The 27,750-nt window shown below is 45.1% G+C and overlaps 1 protein-coding gene across 1 annotated transcript in view; it reads right to left on the bottom strand.

Moving 5' to 3' along the window:
• Positions 1-724: 724 nt before the first annotated feature.
• CATSPER3 (cation channel sperm associated 3) overlaps positions 725-27,750 on the bottom strand; it is a 51,061-nt gene continuing 24,035 nt past the window's right edge. Inside the window, exons 3-8 of the mRNA XM_032157951.2 lie at positions 16,141-16,380; positions 4,267-4,449; positions 3,424-3,564; positions 2,915-3,034; positions 1,892-2,049; positions 725-900 (exon numbers count right to left, since the gene is read on the bottom strand). Coding sequence (XP_032013842.1) covers positions 798-900; positions 1,892-2,049; positions 2,915-3,034; positions 3,424-3,564; positions 4,267-4,449; positions 16,141-16,380 — 945 coding nt within the window. The 3' untranslated portion in view covers positions 725-797. The remainder of the gene's footprint in view (positions 901-1,891; positions 2,050-2,914; positions 3,035-3,423; positions 3,565-4,266; positions 4,450-16,140; positions 16,381-27,750) is intronic.

The raw sequence follows: 27,750 nt of genomic DNA, 5'->3' as shown, positions 1-27,750 counted from the left end.
AGTGTCACCTGTGCTGCGCTGCCCTGCTGGGGCCTTCAGATGGCTCCATCATGGCTAAGCCAGGGTGGTGCCAGGACCTTGATGGCCCTAGTAGTCATTTGGCTAGGAATGACAGAGAAAATGCCACCTTTTAAGTGAAGGGTCCTACCTAACCATATGAGGCAGCAGCCCACAGTGCTGATGATGCCACCCACCCCGGGCTCTGTGCAAGGTGCCCTGGCATTGCCAGCAGGCTACTCCCCCAGATTGAGCTCCAGGCCCACACAACAGAATCCTGCCAGTCTTAGCAGCACCCCTTGGGGTGAGCCTAGGGGAAATCAGAGTAGCCTTCCAAAGAGGGGTCTCTGCAGCAGTGGGTCCACAGAGAGAGATGTGACTCTGTCAGTATGAGAACACCCGCACCCAGATCAACAGGGCCACACCAGCTCAAGGGGACCATGTGCTTTGGGGGGTAGCTGGAGGCCCTCTTGGTCTGTGGTCCTCAGGCAGCTTCCCCAGGTCCTTGCTGCTAGGTCCAGGGAGCCTAGAGCCAGCATGGGCCCTGGATGTGGCCTCTGGCCAGGACAAGTCTTGAGCTTCCCTCTCCCCATTCCCTAGGTCTGCATGTCCTGTGGTGGGGGATGGGGGGTTGGCTCTGGGGAATCACCCTTCATGAGCACCTATCCAGGCCCAACTCTAAAAGGTGGGGAAACGCCATAATCACAGTGACTCTGGAGAGGACAACTCAGAAAGCCTGTGTTTATAGGGACCTGTCATAGTCTGCAAGGCTCTCCGCACATGGGCGCCCCCATGCCCAGCTACTTCTCATCCACCTTTTCCAAGGACTGGGGCTTCTCCTGGGGCAAGTCTTCCAGCATTAGGCTCAGCACATGCACGATCTCATAGTACAGCTCTTGAAGCCTGAAAAATGGAGCAGGAGGAGATGAGATCTGAGGTCAGGGGCAGGCTCCAGGACCCCCTAGCCCCACTGACCACACGTTTGCACCTGCACAGGTGTAGGGTCAAATAAGAGCAAGGACTTCAGAGCCAGATCAGGCTGGGTTAGAATCCTGGATCTGCCACTCTGCCTGGGGCCCCTGGAGCAAAGGATTTTACTTCATGTGTCAGGTTGGAAATAAATTATTAGGTCCTGAGAGAAGTAACTGTGTGGAGGTGCCCAGAAAGTGACTGACCCCCTGTTGGGCCAAAAGTGGACATTCCCCAACAATGCCTTCCTTTTTGGTTTCTCCCATCTCTAAAGCCCTCCAAGCGGCTTTCATTGAGAAGCCAGGCTAATTATATCTGTCCTCGCTGAAGAGCCCACTGTAGCTCCCTAGTGCCCACAGCCCACCGTAGCTCCTGATGCCCACAGCCAGGTTTTTACATCCTTCCTGCTCAGTAATGGCTGCTCATAACCCCAGCTGACTCACACTGAGTACAAGCCCTGGGCCAGGCCACGCTCAGAGCTTCACATATACCGTTTTCATTGAATCAGCCCAGCAGCCCCTCATGTGACAGATGGGAAAGGGGCAGAGAATTGCCCAAGGCCACACAGGAAGGTAGTGGCACAACCAGGCCAGAAGCTGAGGCCACCCAGGGGTCTTTCCTCTGCACTCTGAAAAGGGGTTAGTGAGGAGAGGCCTGGAGACTGTAAGGAGCTGGTATTTACATACAGGTCAAGGTGGGTTGGGGAGGGGCAGGAGGGGCAGATTCCCCCCAGCCATGGCCTGTCCACACAGCAGCCCAGCCCCTGTGTATACACGGAATCCTGTAACCCCAAGAAAGCCATGTTCCACCCACCCACTGCCCATCAGCATTTCAGTCATCATCCCCCTCACTCTCCCAGGGCACCTGACACAGCCCGACCTCGAGGAAGCCCTAGGGACCAGGGAAGGCTGGGGCTGGAACTGACTTGTGGACAGTTGTGTCCTGGTAGTCCAGAGTGGAAAAGTAGATATCAATGAAGGGTAGGCTAGTGCCAAAATCATCCAAGACCATGGGGTCAGTGTGGCGCAAGGTCTTCTTAAAGTTCTCCACCAGCTCACTGAAACTTCTACAGTCAGCATTTTTCTAGAGAGGAAAGCATAATGAGAGAGCAGTGATAAAGACGTGAGAGCCGAGCTGCACAGAGACATGGAGACCCTCCAGGATGGGCCCCAGGCAGTGGCCTGACTCTGGTCCTGGAAGGAAGCTTCAGCCTTGTCACAACTTCATCCTGACCCCTTCTGAACCTGGACTCCTGGGTGAGGCGGCCACCATTAAGGACAGGCAGCACATGAAGTCCAACTGAGGCTCAGCGCAGCCTCTCCCAACCCTGGACGAACCTTGGGCACGGTGAAGACAGGCACATGTCTCCACCCCAGAGAAGAGGACAAGGAGGAACACACCCACCAAGGGAGGGAGGCCCAGCAGAGCACACGAAATTCAGCATGGGAGGCTCACAGCACTCAGGCTCAGAGGGAAAATTCACCCCAGTCCCTCATGGTCACATCACGCTTGACAGAAAATCTCCAGCCTGGTTTGCCATTCTTGTTCTGGTTTTAGGAACGTGAGAGAACTAAGGTTGTCTGGCACTCTGTCAGAGCCTCCGCATCCTCGTCCACTCAGTGGCCTGGCGCCATGGCTGCCTGGCACCCAGTGAGCCCTCAAGAAGAAGCCTCAGCACAGATTGCCTGGCCCCAAAGGGCCCAGCAGTGGAGTTTTGCCCACAACAGAGGGAGACATTATAATCACAGCACTCAACACTCCGAGAGGTCCAGAGAAACACAAAAATGCCGAGAGTAAAGGCTGATTCTATAAAACATGGGAGGAAGGCGGCTGTCTTACCTAAGGCCACCTGCTCTCTACACAGGCACCACGGCCCCTCCTCCTGGCCATCTCATCAGCCTGAGGATCCATCCACCCATCTGTCCACCTGCCTGCAGGGGCCACTCACCTGTATGTGCATCAGCCTGCTGATCTCCTCCTGCTGCCGCTGCAGAATCACCTGCTTCTCTCCCATGAGCACCTCCTGCCGCTCCAACATCAGCTCTCGCTCAAACTTTTTGATGGAGTCCTAGAGAGTCAGAAGATGGAGGTCCACTACGGGCTCTCACTACATGCCCAGACCCAGTCTTTCCTCTTCCCCAGCCTTGCACCGCTGCTCAGGCCCTCAGCAGGAGCACTTTTCCCCACACAGGGCCAGCCCCCACTCAAGCTGCCAACTGCCGCTGCGGAGGCTTCCTAAGCCCCACCATCCTGTTGACCACCCTCAGCAGGCAAGGCAAATGCACTGGCTCAGGGAGGAGAGTTGGGCCGGGTGAGGGACAGGCCCATCTGGCCACCTCTACTCCACTTCACTGGGAAGACACAGCTACACAGCTCCAGGTCCTCCCTGGAGACTTGCCCTACAGCTCCACCTGCCACACTTGCCCTGACCTCCGATCCTCACAGGCGTGGCCTCACCTCTGTGTGCATGATCATCACACCCACAAACATGTTGAGGAAGATGAAAGAGGCGAGCAAGATGAAGATGATGGTGAATGCCCGGCTCAAAGCAAATTCCCGATTGTCCAACTGCTTCTGCAGATCTGTCCAGCCATCAACCTGCTCAGGCAGGGCAGAGTATGCTGAGGGCCCGGACCCGGCAGCACAGGCCTCCTCTTCACCTGTGCTAGGGGAGTCCCAGGCCCATTGAGGAGGAGGGTGGCTCCACTTCCATGTCATCCCCTCAACACCTCCCAGTCCACTGGCTCCAGCACATATGTGATGGCCTGGGAATGCAGAGCACCCCTGGGTGGGGATGCTATTGACCAACATGCCTCGAGGTCTCTTTTCTCAAGGCCTCCCAACCTTCCCAGAAAGACACTGCCTCTCCGCCAGGCTCGCCTTTAAAAAGACCCCACTCTTTCCAGAGTCCAGCAAAATCTAGATTTCTAGATTTGGGTTTTGCGTGCTTCTTCTAGGTGGATTTGTGACAGCCAGTTCCCCAAAAGGCTACGTGACATGGGTTTCATTTATAAATTAAACTTAATCCAAATGAATTATCATTTGAGAACTCTGCAAAGTTTGATCGCCCTGTGAGACATGTGGAAGCACTCTAAGGAATCACAGGCCTAGAGACAGCAATGGAGCCCCGTGCAGGGTGCTGGCTTATGATAGGGAACAGATCCCAGCTTCCCTGGGCCCAGCTGAGTATCTGGACATGAGGAAATCCCCATGTGAGGCCCCACATGTCCACATGCTCGCACAACCTAGGCTGTCCCTTCCCAAGGCCCCTGCCCTCACCACTGTTCCCAAACACAGTACCGTGGCCAAGCTGAAGAGGGTGAAAAAAGCTGCAGCCAGGTTCCCCCAGTTATCATGGTCACCATTGTCTGGAGATCCAAACAGGCAGAAGCCCAAGATAGCAAAGATGTACATGAGGAGGAAGAGCAGGAGGAGCACAGAGGCCACGGTGTAGACTGTCTGCCCCACGGCAGTGATCAGCGTCTGCAAGGCAGGGACACTGTGGTAGGCGAGGGTGCCACCAAGCTGGGTGGGCTCCAGGGACAGAGGTCCATTCTGCCCAGTTCACAGCTGTCCCCAGCAACTGTTGCCATGCTTGGCACAAGGTAGATGCTCAATAAGGGTGGGTGGGTTGGTTGGTTGGTTGAATAAACTAATGAATTAATGAAGTGAATCAGAACTGTGCCCAGATTGAGGGCTGGATCAATTTAACAGTGCTTTACCAATGTCTGACATCCACCCTCAGTCAATTCTCTTAGGTCTGAGGTGACCACTCCACTAGAACCCCAACCTGGCTGTGTGGTCATCTCAGGGCGTCCTGCTCTTGCTTCTTAGCTGAGGGCCAGCCCTGAATGCTCTCTGCCCCAGGGCCCAGGAGGAGTAGGGGAACGACTCTGGGAGCGAGCATACAGAGGGCCGAGAGGAATGTGGCTCCCTGGTCCTTGTCGACCCCGTCTTCACAGGTAGGTCCCTGTCTTGTAACTCAGTCTTGCCCCATATGAAGTGGGCATTTGCCTTATCTCCCCTCTACATTGCCCATTTCTGGGGAGCACCGTGTATGAGTCCTTATCATTCATTCTTCCTGCTCTGGAGTCTTGCATGCAGTAAGCACTCAATGCATGTTCACCTACCTAGACGTTTCACAGACATAACCTCAAGATAGGTAGGTGTTATCATTCTTCCCATTTCAAAATGAGTCAGAGGCTCAAAGAAGCAAACTGTCTTGGCCAGGGTCACACTCCAATACAATGGCAGAACTGGGACCAACTCTCAAAGCCTTTGCTCCATGCCACCACCTTCAACCACTAATGACCCTGAGCACAGAGACTGTTGACTGGCTTAGTACTAGGAAAGGAGGTCCTTAGAGCTAAGAAACAAGGCAGTACAGTTTGGACAGTTTGGGGTAACCTGGGAAGCAGAGAGACAGTCCAAGAGCCCTGGGGTGCCCTCCATGCAGAAAGGTTTGGCGATGCCTGCAGGGGTGAATGCACATCAGATGCCATCTCACCTTGGGAAAAGAAAATAAGTGCTTTTGGATTAATTGCAAAAGAGCTGAGATTTTTTTTTTTTTTTTTTTTTAAGACAGAGTCTCACTCTGTCACCCAGGCTGGAGTGCAGTGGCATGATCTCGGCTCACTGCAAGCTCCATCTCCCGTCACGCCATTCTCCTGCCTCAGCCTCCCAAGTAGCTGGGACTACAGGCGCCCGCCACCACACCTGGTTAATTTTTTGTGTGTGTATTTTTAGTAGAGATGGGGTTTCACATGTTAGCCAGGATGGTCTCGATCTCCTGACCTCGTGATCCGCCTGCCTTGGCCTCCCAGAGTGCTGGGATTACAGGTGTGAGCCACCACGCCCAGCCGAGATTTTTTTTTTCTTAATGCCTTCCTCCCCACTAAACAGAGGCAGAACTTCTTTCCCAAGGACTAAGATGTAAGCAGTAAATCCTCATGAGAAAAACTGTCATGCGATATGATCTGCAGATCAGGTTTTGAGTGGGAAGGGAGGAACACTGGGTAGTAGAACCCAAGCCTGTGCAGAAGGGTTGCGGAGAGGCCTGGTTGGGCCTCCCACCTCCAGGCCAGCCCATAAGCTGGTGCCACCTGAGATCCAAGCTGAGCAACCTTTAGAGCAGCAGTGGAGGAACAGACACGCTCTCCTGGGAGCCCCATATAGGACCCATGACAGCTAGACTTGGCCAAGTTCTTTAAGCACAATCCACGCAGGCCCTCTTAGGGCACAGTCCAGAAAGATGAGGAAATCCAGTCCTAGGAGAGGGATGCCCAGTTCCCCTTAGGCCAGTAGCTCCCTCCTGAGTTTTGAGGCCCATGGTCTGGCCCCCATTGGATGTGTGATTTTGAATTCCCAAACTCTTTTGTGGGGGCAATTCCCTGTATCTAGTTCAGCTCTCCCGAGCTCTGGATCAAGCCACAGCCCTGGGGCATTCTGGATGTGGAAAGGAGCTCCAGGCAAGGCAGGTGCCCAGGCCCAGTGCTTGGAGGGAGCCCTCCTACACAGCCCACTGGATGTGTGGGAGATGATCCGGCCCCAGGAGGAGGAGGCAGGGAGGCAGGCGGACTAATGCTCACACCACAGCCCAGCATCTGAAGGTTGTTTCCAGGCTGAAATGCAGATGAACATTTGTGCACCTCTGTGCAAAACAACATTTCCTCATGGTGCAGGTTTATTGTCATGAGGTAGAAGGCAGAGTGTCATTTTAATTAATCAGGGGTCAGGAGCCAAGAATGCACCAGAGCGCCATCTCTGGGCTCTGAGATTGTAGCTCTTTATTTAAGGGCTCCTTTAGACTTCAATTAATACAAATCAGCTCAGAGGTGCAAGTCCCGACCATGGGCAGGTCCAGCTCCCCATGGCCAGCAGGCCAGCCAACATTCAAAGGGCATGTTATCCAGGGTCACTTCTGTGCCTCTGGGGATCTAGGGTCCCATGACATCCCAAGGCTACAGGAGAGCCACAACTCAGGGTGGCTGGTGATCCCCAGGGAATCACTCTAGGATGCAAGGCTCTGCTTAATGACAGAAAAACCATGAGGCCAAACCTGCAGTGCATGCGTGTGTGCCTGTTGCCTCTGCATGCCCAGGGTCTCTGTGCATGCCTGCAAGGGCCAAAGGCTGAGCAGTCCCCAATTCAGGCCGGCTTACTCTGGGATACAGCCCTTGGCCAGCAGGAGCCTTTGCCTTCTAATCAGGCTGCCACAATACAGCCAAGACGGTACACTAAGCCAGCAGCCAGTGCCCCCAGCCTTGAGGTGCCAGTCTGGGTCACTGCCCCTTTCTTCCAAGATGGAAGCCCTCCCTGCCACCAGTCCTTCGTGCATCCCTCCTCCCTGTGTGGTCCTGGGTCTCCTTTTCCTCAGCCCCCTGCCCTCCGCCCCATTCCTCGCATGATTCCCACTGGTCTCTGGCACCCTGATTTCACAGTGCCTCTCTCCTGGCCTCACCTGAAAGTCCTCTCTCAGCAGAGGACATCACAACCCAGTTCCCCTCTCCAAGAAGGCTGCCTAGCCCTAACAGCCCTCAGATTCAGGGGGCCACCAACTACCTTATCCTAGGATCCCCTGTTTTCACAGGCACAGCCCCTGCTTTTGGGCAGAGCCAACCTTCCAGCTTCTGTCTCTCCCTCAGGTCTTGAAGTCTCTGCCTCCAGACTCAGTACCTCCTTCTCCAGGCAACCCTGCTGTCAGCCTGGGGGCCTTCCACATCTTTATGGAAGAGGCCAGGCCTCTTCACCCCTGGACTTCCCTCTCTAGTGACCCTGGTGCCACTCCTGGCCCCTGCTCCCTTGGTGCCCAACACCTGGAAAAACCAGATTACACTTCCCACTGCCAGATCCCACCCTCACTCTGGGGTGCCCACCTGACCATGAACACCTCGGGCCTCCAGTCTTCTTTCCCATCCACCTGCCTTCCTCTCATCCCTGCTGAGTCCAGTGCCCAGCACCTTACATACTCCCTTCCTTTTAGGACACAACTGCAAGGTCTGTCTGTAGCCTGAAAAATGGGGAGCCACCTTCAGGCTTGAAACCTAGGAAGCTGCGATTGGATGTGCATTTTCAAGATCCTCCCCACCCCACGGAGGCATTTCTGTTCCAGGGCTCCCAGTAGTGTGGGACGCCATTGCAGGAATCCAGGTGAGGCTGACGGTGACAGGGATGAAGAGATGTGGACAAGTCAATAACCACTGAGGAGGCCACACAACAAAGCTTGAGAGAGGAGTCTAAGCTGACAGTCAAATTTATGACGTGGCAACTGAATGCAGGTGGGGGACCCCTCTTTACCAAAAGATGAAATACTGGAGGAGATGATGGCTGAATAGAAACAGCTCCAGTCTATAGCTCCCAGCGTGAGCGACGCAGAAGATGGGTGATTTCTGCATTTCCAACTGAGGTACTGGGTTCATCTCACTGGGGCTTGTCAGACAGTGGGTGCAGGACAGTGGGTGCAGCTCACTGAGCAAGAGCTGAAGCAGGGCGAGGCATCACCTCACCCGGGAAGTGCAAGGAATCAGGAAATTCCCTTTCCTAGCCAAGGAAGCTGTGACAGATGGCACCTGGAAAATCGGGTCACTCCCACCTAATACTGCACTTTTCCAACGGTCTTAGCAAATGGCACACCAGGAGATTAATATCCTGCATCTGGCTAAGAGGATCCCATGCCCATGGAGCCTTGCTCATTGCTAGCATAGCAGTCTGAGATCGAACTGCAAGGCAGCAGCGAGGCTGCGGGATGGGCGCCCACCATTGCTGAGGCTTGAGTAGGTAAACAAAGCAGCCGGGAAGCTCAAACTGAGTGGAGCCCGCAGCAGCTCAAGGAGGCCTGCCTGCCTCTGTAGACCCCACCTCTGAGGGCAGGGCATAGCTGAACAAAAGGCAGCAGAAACTTCTGCAGACTTAAATTTCCCTGTCTGACAGCTTTGAAGAGAGTACCGTGCTGGTTCTCCCAGCACGGAGTTTGAAATATGAGAATGGACAGACTGCCTCCTCAAGTGGGTCCCTGACCCCCGAGTAGCCTAACTGGGAGGCACCCCCCAGTAGGGGCCGACTGACGCCTCACATAGCCGGGTGCCCCTCTGAGACAAAGCTTCCAGAGAAACAATCAGGCAGCAACATTTGCTGTTCTGCAATATTCGCTGTTTTGCAGCCTCCACTGGTTATACCCAGGCAAACAGCGTCTTGAGTGGACCTCCAGCAAACTCCAACAGACCTGCAGCTGAGGGTCCTGACTGTTAAAAGGAAAACTAACAAACAGAAAGGACATCCACACCAAAACCCCATCTGTATGTCACCATCATCAAAGACCAAATGTAGATAAAACCACAAAGATGGGGAGAAACCAGAGCAGAAAAGCTGAAAATTCTAAAAATCAGAGCGCCTGTCCCCCTCCAAAGGAATGCAGCTCCTCGCTAGCAATGGAACAAAGCTGGATGGAGAATGACTTTGATAAGTTGAGAGAAGAAGGCTTCAGACGATCAAACTTCTCCAAGCTAAAGGAGGATGTTTGAATCCATCACAAAAAAGCTAAAAACCTTGAAAAAAGATTAGACAAATAGCTAACTAGAATAACCAGTGTAGAGAAGGCCTTAAATGACCTGATGGAGCTGAAAACCATGGTACGAGAACTACATGACACATGCATAAGCTTCAGTAGCCTATTCGATCAACTGGAAGAAAGGGTATCAGTGACTGAAGATCAAATGAATGAAATACAGCAAGAAGAGAAGTTTAGAGAAAAAAGAGTAAAACGAACAAAGCCTCCAAGAAACATGGGACTACGTGAAAAGACCAAACCTATGTCAGATTGGTGTACCTGAAAGTGACGGGGAGACTGGAACCAAGTTGGAAAACACTCTGCAGGATATTATCCAGGGGAACTTCCCCAACCTAGCAAGGCAGGCCAACATTCAAATTCAGGAAATACAGAGAACGCCACAAAGATACTCCTCGAGAAGAGCAACTCCAAGACACATTAATTGTCAGATTCACCAAAGTTGAAATGAAGGAAAAAATGTTAAGGGCAGCCAGAGAGAAAGGTCGGGTTACCCACGAAGGGAAGGCCATCAGACTAACAGCGGATCTCTCGGCAGAAATTCTACAAGCCAGAAGACAGTGGGGGCCAATATTCAACATTCTTAAAGAAAAGAATTTTCAACTCAGAATTTCATATCCAGCCAAACTAAGCTTCATAAGCGAAGGAGAAATAAAATACTTTACAGACAAGCAAATGCTGAGAGATTTTGTCACCACCAGGCCTGTCCTAAAAGAGCTCCTGAAGGAAGCACTAAAAATGGAAAGGAACGACCAGTACCAGCCACTGCAAAAACATGCCAAATTAGGCCGGGCGCGGTGGCTCACGCCTGTAATCCCAGTACTTTGGGAGGCCGAGGCGGGCAGATCACGAGGTCAGGAGATCGAGACCATCCTGGCTAACATGGTGAAACCCCGTCTCTACTAAAAATACAAAAAATTAGCCGGGCGAGGTGGCAGGTGCCTGTAGTCTCAGCTACGCGGGAGGCTGAAGCAGGAGAATAGCGTGAACCCCGGGGGGTGGAGCCTGCAGTGAGCCGAGATCGCACCACTGCACTCCAGCCTGGGTGAAAGGGCGAGACTCCTTCTCAAAAACAAAACAAAACAAAAAACATGCCAAATTGTAAAGACCATCAAGGCTAGGAAGCAATTGCATCAACTAACGAGCAAAATAACCAGCTAACATCATAATGACAGGATCAAATTCACACATAACAATATTAACCTTAAATGTAAATGTGCTAAATGCTCCAATTAAAAGACACAAACTGGCAAATTGGATAAACAGTCAAGACCCATCAGTGTGCTGTATTCAGGAGACCCACCTCACATGCAGAGACACACATAGGCTCAAAATAAAGGGATGGAGGAAGATCTACCAAGCAAATGGAAAACAAAAAAAGGCAGGGGTTGCAATCCTAGTCTCTAAAACAGACTTTAAAACAACAAAGATCAAAAGAGACAAAGAAGGCCATTACATAATGGTAAAGGGATCAATTCAACAAGAAGAGCTAACTATCCTAAATATATATGCACCCAATACAGGAGCACCCACATTCATAAAGCAAGTCCGTAAGAGACCTACAAAGAGACTTAGACTCCCACACAATAATAATGGGAGACTTTAACACCCCACTGTCAACATTAGACAGATCAACGAGACAGAAAGTTAACAAGGATATCCAGGAATTGAACTCAGCTCGGCACCAAGCAGACCTAATAGACATCTACAGAACTCTCCACCCGAAATCAACAGAATATACATTCTTCTCAGCACCACATTGCACTTATTCCAAAAGTGACCACATAGTTGGAAGTAAAGCACTCCTCAGCAAATGTAAAAGAAGAGAAATTATAACAAACTGTCTCTCAGACCACAGTGCAATCAAACTAGAACTCAAGATTAAGAAACTCACTCAAAACTGCTCAACTACATGGAAACTGAACAACCTGCTCCTGAATGACTACTGGGTACATAATGAAATGAAGGCAGAAATAAAGATGTTCTTTGAAACCAAGGAGAACAAAGACACAACATACCAGAATCTCTGGGACACATTTAAAGCAGTGTATACAGGGAAATTTATAGCTCTAAATGCCCACAAGAGAAAGCAGGAAAGATCTAAAATTGACACCCTAACATCACAATTAAAAGAACTAGAGAAGCAAGAGCAAACACATTCAAAAGCTAGCAGAAGGCAAGAAATAAGTAAGATCAGAGCAGAACTGAAGGAGATAGAGAGACAAAAAAAAACCCTTCAAAAAAATCAATGAATCCAGGAGCTGGTTTTTCGAAAAGATCAACAAAATTGATAGACCACTAGTAAGACTAATAAAGAAGAAAAGAGAGAAGCATCAAATAGATGCAATAAAAAATGACAAAGGGGTTATCACCACCAATTCCACAGAAATACAAACTACCATCAGAGAATACTATAAACACCTCTATGCAAATAAACTAGAAAATCTAGAAGAAATGGATAAATTCCTGGACACATACACCCTCCCAAGACTAAATCAGGAAGAAGTTGAATCCCCGAATAGACCAATAACAGGCTCTGAAATTGAGGCAATAATCAATAGCTTACCAACCAAAAAAACTCCAGGACCAGATGGATTCACAGCCAAATTCTACCAGAGGTACAAGGAGGAGCTGGTACTGTTCCTTCTGAAACCATTCCAATTGATAGAAAAAGAGGGAATCCTCCCTAACTCATTTTATGAGGCCAGCATCATCCTGATACCAAAGCCTGGCAAAGACATAACAAAAAAAGAGAATTTTTGACCAATATCCCTGATGAACATCAATGCAAAAATCCTCAATAAAATACTGGCAAACCGAATCCAGCAGCACATCAAAAAGCTTATCCACCATGATCAAGTGGGCTTCATCCCTAGGATGCAAGGCTGGTTCAACATATGCAAATCAATAAACATAATCCATCATATAAACAGAACCAAAGACAAAAACCACATGATTGTCTCAATAGATGCAGAAAAGGCTTTCGACAAAATTCAACAGCGCTTCATGCTAAAAACTCAGTAAATTAGGTATTGATGGGACGTATCTCAAAATAATAAGAGCTATTTATGACAAATCCACAGCCAGTATCATACTGAATGCACAAAACCTGGAAGCATTCCCTTTGAAAACTGGCACAAGACAGGGATGCCCTCTCTCACCATTCCTATTCAACATAGTGTTGGAAGTTCTGGCCAGGGCAATCAGACAGGAGAAAGAAATAAAAGGGTATTCAATTAGGAAAAGAGGAAGTCAAATTGTCCCTGTTTGCAGATGACATGATTGTATATTTAGAAAACCCCATCATCTCAGCCCCAAATCTCCTCGAGCTGATAAGCAACTTCAGCAAAGTCTCAGGAGACAAAATCAATGTGCAAAAATCACAAGCATTCCTATACACCAATAACACACAGAGAGCCAAATTATGAGTGAACTCCCATTCACAATTGCTTCAAAGAGAATAAAATACCTAGAAATCCAACTTACAAGGGATGTGAAGGACCTCCTCAAGGAGAACTACAAACCACTGCTCAATGAAATCAAAGAGGATACAAACAAATGGAAGAACGTTCCACGCTCATGGATAGGAAGAATCAATATCGTGAAAATGGCCATACTGCCCAAGGTAATTTATAGATTCAATGCCATCCCCATCAAGCTACCAATGACTTTCTTCACAGAATTGGAAAAAACTACTTTAAAGTTCATATGGAACCAAAAAAGAGCCCACATTGCCAAGACAATCCTAAGCCAAAAGAACAAAGCTGGAGGCATCATGCTACCTGACTTCAAACTATACTACAAGGCTACAGTAACCAAACCAGCATGGTACTGGTACCAAAACAGAGATATAGACCAATGGAACAGAACAGAGCCCTCAGAAATAATACCACACAACTACAACCATCTGATCTTTGACAAACCTGACAAAAACAAGCAATGGGGAAAGGATTCCCTATTCAATAAATGGTGCTGGGAAAACTGGCTAGCCATATGTAGAAAGCTGAAACTGGATCCCTTCCTTACACCTTATACAAAAATTAATTCAAGATGGATTAAAGACTTACATGTTAGACCTAAAACCATAAAAACCCTAGAAGAAAACCTAGGCAATACCATTCAGGACATAGGCATGGGCAAGGACTTCATGTCTAAAACACCAAAAGCAATGGCAACAAAAGCCAAAATTGACAAATGGGATCTAATTCAACTAAAGAGCTTCTGCACAGCAAAAGAAACTACGATCAGAGTGAACAGGCAACCTACAGAATGGGAGAAAATTTTTGCAATCTACCCATCTGACAAAGGGCTAATATCCAGAATCTACAAAGAACTTAAATTTACAAGAAAAAATCAAACAACCCCATCAAAAAGTGGGCAAAGGATATGAACAGATACTCTCAAAAGAAGACATTTATGCAGCCAACAGATACATGAAAAAATGCCCATCATCACTGGCCATCACAGAAATGCAAATCAAAACCATAATAAGATACCATCTCACACCAGTTAGAATGGCGATCATTAAAAAGTCAGGAAAAAACAGGTGCTGGAGAGGATGTGGAGAAATACGAACACTTTTACACTGTTGGTGGGACTGTAAACTAGTTCAACCATTGTGGAAGACAGTGTGGCGATTCCTCAAGGATCTAGGACTAGAAATACCATTTGACCCAGCCATCCCATTACTGGGTATATACCCAAAGGATTATAAATCATTCTGCTATAAAGACACATGCACATGTATGTTTATTGTAGCACTATTCACATTAGTAAAGACTTGGAACCAACCCGAATGCCCATCAATGATAGACTGGATTAAGAAAATGTGGCACATATACACCATGGAATACTATGCAGCCATAAAAAAGGATGAGTTCATGTCCTTTGTAGGGACATGGATGAAGCTGGAAACCATCATTCTCAGCAAACTATCACAAGGACAGAAAACCAAACACTGCATGTTCTCACTCATAGGTGGGAATTGAACAATGAGAACACTTGGACACAGGAAGGGGAACATCACACACTGGGGCCTGTCGTGGGGTGGGGGGGGAGGGGGATAGTATTAGGAGATATATCTAATGTAAATGACAAGTTAATGGGTGCAGCACACCAACATGGCACATGTATACATTTGTAACAAACCTGCACGTTGTGCACATGTACCCTAGAACTTAAAGTATAATTTTAAAAAAAAAGAAATACTGGAGGAGAAGCCAGGGTTTGGGATTTGAGATTGGGCATGGGGGTGAGTAACAACTTCAGTTAGGCACATCAAATTTGAGAAGCCTGTGAGATGCCCAGGGGGCAGTTGGCTCTAAAGGTCAAAGACAGAGGGGTAGGCAGGTGGAGGGTCCTGGAAAGTGGAAAAGATCACCCAGAGAGAATGTGCAGAGGGAGCAGAGGAGGAGAACTCAGGTACCATCCCGAGAAAACAGCGTGTATGAGCCAGGCAAAGGATAAACGCTCCTGACAAGTCAGGCTGGAGGAAAACCAAGAGAAAGCAGTGACAAGGATGCCAAGGGAACTGGCCACTGGATTTGGAGACAAGGAGGTTGCTGGCAACCTCAGAGAGGCTAGATATTCTGGAGTGCAGGGAAAACAGCTAGGGCATAAATGACGGACAGGGAAGTGGGACTGGAAGTACAGACACCTTTCCCCAGAAGGTTCGCCATGAAGAGGAGAGGGAGGGCTGGACTGCGCTGTTTGAGAGAGGACACACACAGGCAGGCGCTTGTTTACATGAGAGCAAGAAACAAACAAAGGAGTGTATGCAGCAGGGGAGACCTCTAACGCTCCCCTTCTCTTTTCTACCTAGGCCTGGGGCTCCCAGAGTGTGGGGCCAGACCCTAGACGGCCAGCCACCCAAGCCCAGGCCAGGGGCAGCCCCCGGCAGGACAGGTCGACACACCCCGACTGAACACTGGAACCCAGACCAGCCCCCGCCTGGAGAAGCATGGACACTGGGTGCAGAGCTAGGTGAACCTACTGTGCACAGGACAAGTGCCTGAGGGCACGATTCAAGGCAGGGGGGCAGCCCTGAGGTTCTTTCTGAAGCCTCTGAGTCAAGGGAGTGTTGGTCATGGTTTTCAGCAACCCAGAAAGACTTCTCAGCAGGAGTAGCGCTTCCAGAGCCACCTTAACAAAGCACAGAGACTATTTCCAGCAAGACAGCAGACTCTCAGCTGTTTGGGGAAAGCAGCTAGTGGCCTGGGCCACCAAAAAGTCAAGGCGTCCTGGGCATGTAGTTCAAAGGATATGTAGCATAAGAAAATCAGGCACTTCGCAGCATGAGAGAGAGGAAAAGTTCATTCGTGGCCTCTGGAGTCAGACATGCCTTTCAAATCTCAGCTCTGACATTTCACTGCTGGGTGACCTTGGGCCTCAATTTCTTCATCTGTAAAATGGAGCTAATAATACCATTCTTAGAATTGTTTTAAGATTAAAAAAAAGATTAAATGAGATAATATTGGTAAAGATCAACCTGCCACACACGCTGGACTCAACAACTGGAAGATGGTAGTAGAGTCATCATGTCCTTAGGGTCTTGGGGGCAAATGGGCCTACGGCCTGCCCTCCCAGCACCATGACACCCCCAGTGCACTCACCCGTATGCCCCAGCTATAGCCAATAAGCTTGAGGATGCGCAGGGACTGCAGGCCATCAGCAATACACAGGTAAATGAACTGTTTGCCCATGAGCTGGCGGAGGGCATAGGGCAAAAACATAATGATGATAATGATCACATCCAGCAGGTTGTAGCCGTTCTTCCAGTAATTGATGGGGTCCACATAGACCTTCATGAACAACTCAGATGTGCAGATGGACACAAAGAAGATCTCCGAGAACTACAGGGGTAGCAAGGGTTGGAGAGGTCAGACCAAGCTGCACAGCCCTAGAGCTCTGGCCTGCTCCCTGCCTGAGCCCCGGAAGGGGTGCTCCTAAGTCACCCACGTGAGAGAGAAACCCAGGCAGAGTTCCTGGCACACAGCGGACGCTCAGTGTGCCTGATTCCCTTCCCCTCCTTTGTCCTCCCTACCCCGTGGCCCTACACCTGGGGCGGGATCTGACCCTGGGTACTTGGGAATGACTGCCTGGCAGACAGAATGACTGTATAGGCTCTAGCATACTGCAACTCAACCTGAATATAAGGTTTCCCAAGGGAAGGTCCCAAGAGTTTTCTGACCAACACGAATATACAAACTTTTAGGAATATAGATGAAATACTCAGACATCTACTTATGCTTAATCTATTAACTTAATCATACATATTCAATCTGTTTCTGAAGAATATTCTTTTACACTTTATGAACCAATCTTCTTCAAATTCTTCTCATGCATCTACAACTCTAATGGCTTTGTTTTTACCAAGAAGTACTCTTTGTGTCATCTAAGTGTTTCCTTGCCATCAGAATTGACTTATCTTGACTATCATGTAAATCCATTCATTCACTGGAAGAGCTGTGACGGAGCACCCACCCTGTACCAAGCAAACATCATTTTAGGCACTGGGAAATGCAACAATGAGTAAGACAGAAAATGTCCAGCCCCTGGGAAGCTTACAGTCTAGTAGGAGAGACAGAAATAAATGCTGGAACAAATGTATATAGCATATGATGTCAGGCAGGAAAGAAAATAAACCAGCCAAAGGAGATAAAGGGACTCGACAGGTTGGAGGAGAAGAGGAAGTCCTAGCAGCTACTTTAGAAAAGAAGGAAGCAACCAAACACAGAAGGACAAATATCACATGTTCTCACTCATATGTGGGAGCTAAAAAAGTGGATCTCATGAAGATAGAGAGTAGACTGGTGGTTACCAGAGGCCAGGAAGGGCAGGGGATGAAGAAAGGTTGGTTAATGGTTACAAATACACACTGAGAAGAAATAACACCTAATGTTCAATAGATCAGTGAAGTGACTATAGTTAACATCAATCTATTGTGCATTTCAAGATAACTAGAAGAGAATAATTCAAATGTTCCTAGCACAAGAAAAAGATAAATATTTAAGGCAATTATCCTGATTTGATTATATGAATGTATCAAGTAGCCCAAAATATGTACATCTAATATGTATTGGAAGGAAGGAAGGAAGGAAGGAAGGAAGGAAGGAAGGAAGGAAGGAAGGAAGGAAAAAGAGAGAGAAAGGGATGAAGGAAGGGAGGGAAGAAGGAAAGAAAGGAGGCAGGGAGGAAGGAAGAAAGGAAGGAAGGGAGGGAGGTAGGGAGGGAGGAAAAGAAAAGGTTTTCAACAGAGGTCTCGCTGAAGCCAGGAATTGAGACAAAATAAAAACTGGGGGAACACTTTGAGGAAGTGAAGAAATGGTGAGTCCAAAAGCCCTAGGGAGAAAAAGAGGCTGTTCAAGGAACAGCAAAGTCAGCATGGCTAGAACAGAAAGAGGGAGAGCAGAGCAGGAAAGGTGATTAGACGAGCAAACTGTCATGCCTTGTAGGCCTGGTGAGGACTTTGAATTTTAATCTCAGCCTTGGAGGATTTTGAGGAAGGAAGTGATCTGAACTAATTTACATTTTTCAGATATCTCAAAACAATTCTTGTATGTTTTATTGTACACATGTCTAAAGTATCTCTCAGATATATACCTAGGAGTGGAATTACTACGTTGTAGGATATGAACATCTTAACTTCACTATATATTGGCAAATTGTTTTCTGAAGTTATTAAACCAATCTACTTTAATATCAGCAATGTTGCTCTTGTTCTACATCTTTGCTAACACTTTGACTATCAGACTTCATCAATCTGACAAATATGAAATAGTATCCTATTTTTAAATTTTCATTTCTCTATTAATAAAGTTGGGCATTTTTATATGTTTAAATTATGAATTGCTTGTTTCTAATCTTTTGCCAAATTTTCTGCTGGATTGTTTTGTCTTTTTCTTATTGATCAGGAAGACATCTTTTATACATTTTGAATCCTAATGCTTTGCCTGTTATATGTTACAAATATCTTCTCCCACACCGACTTATCACATTGACTTTTCACCTTTTTTATAGTTTTTTTTGAGACAGAGTCTCACTCTGTCACCCAGGCTGGAGTACAGTGGCACAATCTCAGCTCACTGCAACCTCCGCCTCCCAGGTTCAAGCGATTTTCCTGCCTCAGCTTCCCAGGTAGCTGGGATTACAGGTGCCTGCCACCACGCCTGGCTAATTTTTGTATTTTTAGTAGAGATGGAGTTTCACCACGTTGGCCAGGCTGATCTCGAACTCCTGATCTCAAGTGATCTGCCCGCGTCGGCCTCCCAAAGTGCTGGGATTACAGGTGTGAGCCACTGCGCCTGGACAGTTTTATATGTTTATAATTATATCTTCCATGCAGGTAAACCATATAGTCCAGGTTAGTTTGTTTTGGGTAGTAGAAATTTTAAACCAAGACAATGCTTTATAGCCATTAAAGGATATATATAATGTTTATTTCAGGTTTTTGCTTATTGAGAATCAGTTTTATAATTTTTTTTAGAAAATTATCTATTTCAGCTAGGTTTTCAAATTTATTGGCATAAAATTGTTAGACTTTTGATATCTACTGTATCTGTACTTCCCTTTTTAATTCCTAATTTAGGGCTTCTATTTATCTTGATCGTCTCATGAAGAAAGTTCTTTATTTTATAATTATTTTCTGAGATCTAACTTTTGGCTTTGTTGATACTTTCTTTTTAACTATTTTGTTGATACTATCATTTTTAACCATTTTAAGGTGTACAATTCAGTGGCACTAAGCACATTCACAATATTGTACAACTATCACTACCATTTCCAGAAGGATTTCATCATCCCAAATGGAAACTCTGTACCCAATAAACAATAAGTTCTCATTCCCCTCTCCCCGCAACCCGAGGTAATCTCTAGTCTACTCTCTGATGGTATGAATTTGCCTATTCTAGGTATCTCATATGGGTGAAACCATACAATATTTGTCCCTTTGTGTCTGGCTTATTTCACTTCATGGAATGTTTCTAAAGTTCATTCCACGTTGTAGCATGTGGAATAGAATGCAGAATTCTATTTCTAGCATGTGTTGGTTTCTGATTTAAAAATAGAATTCTATTCCTTTTTAAAGATGAATAATACAGCATTGTATGCATCTACCATATTTTGTTTATCTATTCATCTGTTGATGGGCATTTAGGCTGCTTCCACCTTTTGTCTATTGTGAATAATGCGGCTAAGAACACGTATGCACAATACAAGTATCTGTTTGAGTCCCCACTTTCCAATCTTTTGGGTATATACCCAGAAGTGGAATTGTTAGATCATGGAATACTGTGTTTAACTTTCTGAGGAACTGCCAAACCGTTTTCCACGGTAGTTGTACCATTGTTACACTCCCATAAGCAATGCAGAACAGTTCTAATTTCTCTACGTCTTCACCAACACTTGTTAGTGTCCATTTGTTGTTGTTGTTTGTTTGTTTTTTGAGACGGAGTCTTGCTCTGTCGCCCAGGCTGGAGTGCAGTGGCATGATCTTCTCACTGCAACCTCTGCCTCCCAGGTTCAAGCAATTCTCCTGCCTCAGCCTCCTGAGTAGCTGGGATTACTGGCGCCCACCACCGCACCTGGCTAATTTTTGTATTTTCAGTAGAAATGAGGTTTCACCATATTGGCCAAGCTGGTCTCGAACTCCTGATCTCAACTGATCCACCTGCCTCGGCCTCCCAAAGTGCTAGGATTACAGGCATGAGCCACTGCACCCAGCCCCATTTTTTGTTGTTTTTTAATAATAACTATTCTAATAGGTGTGAAATTGTATCTCATTGTGGTTTTCATTTGCATTTCCCTAATGACTAGTGATGTCAAACATCTTTTCATGTGCTTATTGGCCATTTGTAGTATCTACTTTGGAGAAATGTCTATGTAAGTCTTTTGCCCATTTTTAGATTGGGTTGCTTGTTTTGTTGATGCTGTTGTTGAGTTGTAGAAGTTCTTTATATATTCTAGATATCAATTCTTTATCAGATATATAATTTTCAAATATTTTCTCTCATTCTATGGATTGTCTTTTCACTTTGTTTTTTTCAAAACAGGGTCTTGCTCTGTCACCCAGGCTGGAGTGTAGTGGCATGACCATGGCTCGCTGCAGCCTCAACCTCCCAGGCTCAAGTGATTCTCACACTTCAGCCTCCCAAGCAGCTGGGACCATAGGCACATGCCACCACACCTGGCTAATTTTTGTATTTTTTGTAGACAGGGTTCCATCAGGTTGGTCCAAACTCAAACTGGGCTCAAGCAATCCTCCCACCTCAGCCTCTCAAAGTGCTGAAACTACAGGCATGAACCACCATACTCAGCCTCTTTTCACCTTCTTGATAGTGTCCTTAGATGCATGAATGTTTTAATTTAATGAAGTCCAATTTGTCTGCTTTTTCTTTTGTTGTCTGTACTTTTAATGTCATGTGTAAGAAGCCATTACCAAATCCAAGGTCATGAAGATTTACCCCTATGTTTTCTTCTAAAAGTTTTAGTTCTTATATTTAGGTTGTTGATTCATTTTGAGTTTGTTTTTGTGCACGGCGTGAGGTAGGTGTCAAACTTCAGTCTTTTGCATGTGAATACCAAGTTGTCCAAATACTATTTGTTGAAGAGACTACTACTCTTTCCCCATTGAATGGTCTTGACCCCGTTATCAAAAAATCAATTGACCATAGATATTTGAATTTATTTCTAGATTCTCAGTTCTATTCCCTTGGTCTATATGTCTATCCTATTGCTAGTACCATGCTGTTTTGATTACTATATCTTTGTAGTAAGTTTTGAAGTCAGAAAGTGCAAGTCCTCCAACCTTGTTCCTTGTTTTCAATATTGTTTTAGCTATTTGGGGCCCTTTACATATCCATATGAATTTGAAGATCTCCTTTTCCATTTCTGTAGCAATAAAAAACACTATTGGAATTTTGACAGAAATTGCATTGTATCTGTAGATTGCTTTGAAAAGTATTGCCATTTTAACAAGATTAAATCTTCTCTTCCATGAACACAGGATGTCTTTTCATTTATTCAAGTCTTCTTTAATTTCTTTCAGCAATGTTTTGTAGTTTTCAGTACTCATCTCTCATCACCTTAAATTTTAAATTTTTTCCTAGGTATTTTATTCTTTTGGATGCTCTTGTAAAGATAATTTTCTTAATTTCTTTTTCAGATTGTTAATTGATAGTGCATAGAAATACAATCGATTTTTTTCAGCTAATACAGTACAGAGAAAAAGAGAAATATAATTGATTTTGTTGTTAATCTTGTATCTTGCAACTTTGCTGAATTTGTTTAATACCTCTTGTGTATATGTGAGTATATGGATTCTTTTAGGATTTCCTATAGGTAAGATCAAGTCATCTGCAAATAGAGATACAGGCATCCCTTGTTTTATTGCACTTCACTTTATTGCACTGTGCAGATCCTGCAGGTTTTTCACAAATTTAACTTTTGTGGCAACCCTACATCAAGCAAGTCTATTGGTGTCATTTTTCCAACAGCATGTGCTTATTTTATGTTTCTGTGTCATATTTTGGTAATTCTCACAATATTTCCAACTTTTTCATTATTATTATATCTGTTACGGTGATCTGTGATCAGTGATCTTTGATGTTACTACTGTGAAAGGAAAATATCTTGGGTACTGAAATTACTAAGCTAAAGGGAGAAGTCAAGCTGGGAACTGCTTAGGGCAAACCTACCTCTCATTCTATTCAAAGTCACCCCTCTGCTCACTGAGATAAATGCATATCTGATTGCCACCTTTGGAGAGGCTAATTAGTAACTCAAAAGAATGCAACCATTTGTCTCTTATCTACCTAGGACCTGGAAGCCCTCCCTGCTTGAGCTGTCCCGCCTTTCCAGACCGAGCCAATGTTCATCTTACATATGTTGAATGATGTCTCATGTCTCCCTAAAACGTATAAAACCAAACTGTGTTCTGACCACCTTGGGCACAAGTCATCAGGACCTCCTGAGGCTGTGTCAGTCATGCATCCTCAACCCTGGCAAAATAAACTTTCTAAATTTGCTGAGCCCTGTCTCAGATTTTCGGGGTTTGCACTATTTTAATTGCTTGGGATGGCATAAACTGGAACCATATAAGACAGCAAACTCAATGAATATGCATGTTCGGACTGCTCCACTGACCAGCCATTCCTCCATCTCCCTCCCTCTCCTGGGGCCTCCTTATCCCTTGAGACATAACAGTATTGAAGTTAGGTCAGGTAATAACCCTACAATGATCTCTAAGTGTTCAAGTGAAATGAAGAGTCGCAAGTCTCTCACTTCAAATCAAAAGCTAGAAATAATTAAGCTTAGTGAGGAAAGCATGTTGAAAACCTAGACCTCTTGCACCGAAAAGTTAGCCAAGTTGGGAGTAGAAAGGAAAAGTTCTCGAAGAAAATTAAAAGTTATTCCAGTAAACACATAAATGATAAGAAAGCAAAACAGCCCTATTGCTCATATGGAGAAAGTTTTGACGGTCTGTACAGATCAAATCAGCCACAACATTCCTTAAAACCAAGGCCTAATCCAGAGCAAGGCCCTAACTCTCTTCAATTGTTTGAAGTCTGAGAGAGAGAAGGAGGCTGCTGAAGAAAAGCTGAAAGCTAGCAGAGTTGATTCTTGAGGTTTGAGAAAATAACTTATCTCCACAACATAAAAGTACAAGTGCTGATACAGAAGCTGCAACGCCTTATCCAGAAGATCTAGCTAAGAGAATTGATGAAAGTGGCTACACTCAACCACAGATTTTCAATGTGACAAAGTAGACAAAAAAGCCTTATATCTGAAGAAGAAGCCATCTAAGACTTTCATAGCTACAGGGGAAAAGTAAGGCCTGGCTTCAAAACTTCAAAGGACAGGCTGACTCTCTTGTTAGTGGGTAATGCAGCTGGTGACTTTAAGTTGAAGCCAGTGCTCATTTACCATTCCAAAAATCCTAGAGCCCTTAAGAATGATGCTAAATCTACTCTGCCTGTGCTCTAGAAATGGAATAACAAAGCCCGGATGACAGCATATCGGTTTACAGCATGGTTTATGGAATATTTTAAGCTCACTGTTGAGACCTATTGCTCAGAAAAAAAGATTCCTTTCAAAATGTCACTGCCCATTGACAATGCACCTGGTCACCTAAGAGTTCTGGTGGAGATGTATAAAAAGATGAAGAAGTTGTTTTCAGGCCTGCTAATAAAACATCCATTCTGATCAAGGAGTCATTTCAACTTTTAACTCTTATTATTTAAGAAATACATTTCATAAGGCTATAGCTGACATAGTGATTCTTCTGATGGGTCTGGGTAAAGTAAATTGAAAACCTTCTGGAAAGAATTCACCATTCTAGGTGCCATTAAGAACATTCAGGACTCACAGGAAGAGATCAAAATATCAACATGAACAGGAATTTGGAAAAGGTTGATTCCAACCCTTGCGGATGACTTTCACGGGTTCAAGACTTCACTGGAGGAAGTAATTGCAGATGTTGTGGCAATAGCAAGTGAACTAGAATTAGAAGTGGAGCTTGAAGATGTGACTAAACTGCTGCAATCTCATGATAAAACTTGAAGAGATGAGGAGTTGCTTTTCATGGGTGAGCAAAGAAACTGGTTTCCTGAGATGGAATCTACGCCTGGTGAAGATGCTGTGAAAGTTGTTGAAATGACAACAAAGGATTTAGAATATTCCGTAAACTTCGTTGATAAAAGCAGTGGCAGGGTTTGAGAGGATTGGCTTCAACTTGGAAAGAAGTTCTACTGTGGGTAATACGTTAACAAACAGCATTACCTGCTATAGAAAAATCTTTCATGAAAGGAAGAGTCAATTGATGTGGCAAACTTCCTTGTTGTCTTAAGAAATTGCCACAGACACTCCAGCCTTCAGCAACCATCATCCTGATCAGTCAGCAGCCATCAGCATGAAGGTAAGACCCTCCACCAGCAAAAAGATTATGTCTTGCTGAAGGCTCAGATGATTGTTGGCATTTTTTAGCAATAAAGTATTTTTAAATTAAGGTATATACATTTTTTTAGATCTAATGCTATTGCACACTTAACAGACTACAGTATAATGTAAACTTAACTTTTACATGTACCAGGAAACAAAAAAAATTCATGTGACTCACTTTATTGTGGTGGTCTGGAACTTAATCCACAATATCTGAGGCATGTCCATAGCTTTATGTCTTTCTTTTCAATTTAGATGCCTTTTCTTTCTTTTTCTTGCCTGATGACTCTGGCTAGAACTTTCAGTACAATGTTAAATCATGGTGAAAGCAGTCATATTAGTCCTGTTCCTAATTTTAGGGGGAAGACTTTTTGTCCTTCTCAATTAAGTGTGACGTTAACTGTGGGTTTTTTCATAAATGCCCTTTATCAAGTTAAGGAATTTCCTTTCTATTTGTAGTTTAATTTTTTTAATATAATGAAAGAATGCTGGATTTCATCAAATGCTTTTTCTACATCAACTGAGGTTAATTTTTTTCCTTCATTCTACTGGTGTATTACATTGATTGATTTTTGTATTTTGAATCACCCTTGCTTTCTTGAGATAAATCCCACTTGATCGTAGTGTATAATCCTGCTAAGTATGCTTCTGGCTCCAGTTTGTTACTCTCTTAATGACAATTTTTGTATCTATATTCTTAAAGAATATCTATCTATAGTTTTCTTTTCTTAGGATGTTTTGTACTGGTCTCATGGATGAGCTCAGAAGTCTTCCCTCTTCTATTTTTTGGTAGAGTTTGGGAAGAATTGGTGTTAATCTTTCCTTAAATGACTGGTGGAATTCACATGTGAAACCACCTGGTCCTGAGAGTTTCTTTGTTGGGAGGTTTTTCATTACTGATCCAATCTTTTGTCATCTGTTGGGATGGGTCAGTTTTCTACTTCTTCTTGAGTCAATTTGTGTGCTGTCCATTTCATCTAGATTATTTAACTTGTTGGCATACAATTGCTTATGGTATTCTCCTATAACCCTTTTTGCTTCTATAAGGTCAGTAGAAATATGCCAAATTTCATTTCTGACATTAGTAATTTGAGTCTTATTTTCTTAGTCAATCTAGCTAAAGGCGTGTCAATTTGTTGATCTTTTTAAAGAACCAACTTTTGATTTTGTTCCTTTTCTCTATTGTTTCTCTACCCTCTATTTTGTTTATCTCGTTCTAGTATTTTGTTATTTCCTTCCTTCTGCTAGCTTTATCTGCTCTTCTTTTTCTCGTTCCTTAAGGCATAAAGTTAGGTTACTGATTTGAGACCTTTCTTCTTTTCTAATGTTAAGCATTTATAGGTGTAAATTTCCCTCTGAGCACTGCTTTCACTGCATCCTATGAGTTTTGTTATATTATGTTTTTTATTTTCATCTTATATTTTCTAATTTCACTTGTGATTTCTTCTCTGACCCATTAGTTAAGAGTATGCTGTTGGCGGGCATGGTGGCTCATGCCTATAATCCCAGCACTTTGGGAGGCTGAGGCAGGTGGATCACCTGAGGTCAGGAGTTCTAGACCAGCCTGGCCAACATGGCAAAACCCCGTCTCCACTAAAAAATACAAAAATTAGCTGGGCACAGTGGCATGCGCCTATAATCACAGCTACTCAGGAGGCTGAGGCAGGAGAATTGCTTGAACCCGGGAGGCAGAGGTTGCAGTGAGCTGAGATTGTGCCATTGCACTCCAGCCTGGGAGACAGAGCAAGACTTCATCTCAAAAAAAAAAAAAAAAAAAAAAGGGTATGCTGTTTAAAGCCAGGCGCAGTGGCTTATGCCTGTAATTCCAGCACTTTGGGAGGCCGAGGTGAGTGGATCATCTGAGGTCAGGAGTTTGAGACCAGCCTGATCAACATGGAGAAACCCTGTCTCTACTAAAAATACAAAATTAGCTGGGTGTGGTGGCACATGCCTATAATCCCAGCTACTCAGAAAGCTGAGGCAGGAGAATCGCTTAAACCCAGGAGTTGGAGGTTGCAGTGAGCCGAGATTGCACCATTGCACTTCAGCCTGGGCAACAAGAGCCAAACTCCGTCTCAGAAAAAAAAAAGGAGTATGCTGTTTAATTTACACATATTTGAAAAATGTAGTTTTCCTGTTATTGATTTCTAGTTCCGTTTCATTGCTGTCAGTGAAGATACTGTCTAATTTTATGTATATATATATTTCTTTAAGTGACTGGTAGAATTCATTATATATGTATATATATATATACGGCTGTGTGTGTGTGTGTTTCTTGTGTGTGTGTGTGTGTGTGTGTTTCTTTTTAAATTTTTTTTTTAATTTCAATTGTTTTTTGTTTGGGGGGATTTTGTCTGTTTGTTTGTTTGAGACAAGATCTTGCTCTATCACATAGTCTGGAGTGCAGTGATACAGTCATGGTTCACTGCACCCTTGACTTCCTGGGCTCAAGTGATCCTCCCACATCAGCCTCCCAAGCAGCTAGGACTACAGGTATGCATCACCACTCATTTATTTATTTATTTATTTTTTTAGTAGATGGGGTCTCATTATGTTGCCCAGGCTAATCTCAAACTCCTGGACTTAAGTGATCCTCCCATCTTGGCCTTCCAAAGTGCTGGGACTGCAGATGTGAGCCACTGCCCCTGGCCTATTTTAATACTTTTAGGGGTACACATGGTTTTTGGTTACACGGGTGAATTGTGTAGCAGGGAAGTCTGGGATTTTAGACTACCTATTAGGTGCAATGTACCCAACTTGGATGCACCCATCACCCATGTAGGTGTGCACTGTACCCAATAGGTAGTTTTTGTCCCTCACCCTCCTCCCAACCTCCCCCTTCTGAGTTCACTGTCTCCCCACAATGTCCATTATACCACTCTGTTTGCCTTTGCATACCCACAGTTTAGCTCCCACTTATAAGTGAGAATATGCAGTATTTGGTTTTTGAATCCTGAGTTACTGCACTTAGAATAATACCCTCCAATTCCATCCAAGCTGCTGCAAAAGACATTCTTTTGTTCTTTTTTAATGGCTGAGTAGTATTTCATCGTGTATATATATCACATTTTCTTTATCCACTCATTGGTTGATGGGCACTTAGGTTGATACCAATTCTTTACAACTGTGAATTGCACTGCAACAAACATATGCATGCAGACCTGGCACAGTGACTCATGCCTGTAATCCCAGCACTTTGGGAGGCTGAGGTGGGCAGATCACTCAAGGCCAGGAGTTCAAGACCAGCCTGGCCAACATGGCGAAACCCCGTCTCCACTAAAAATACA

The sequence above is a fragment of the Hylobates moloch genome, unplaced genomic scaffold (assembly GCF_009828535.3).
Source record: "Hylobates moloch isolate HMO894 unplaced genomic scaffold, HMol_V3 SCAFFOLD_6, whole genome shotgun sequence".
NCBI classification, from domain to species: domain Eukaryota; kingdom Metazoa; phylum Chordata; class Mammalia; order Primates; family Hylobatidae; genus Hylobates; species Hylobates moloch.
Note: the sequence above shows the minus strand (reverse complement) of the source record. Positions and strands in the feature narration are given on the sequence as shown.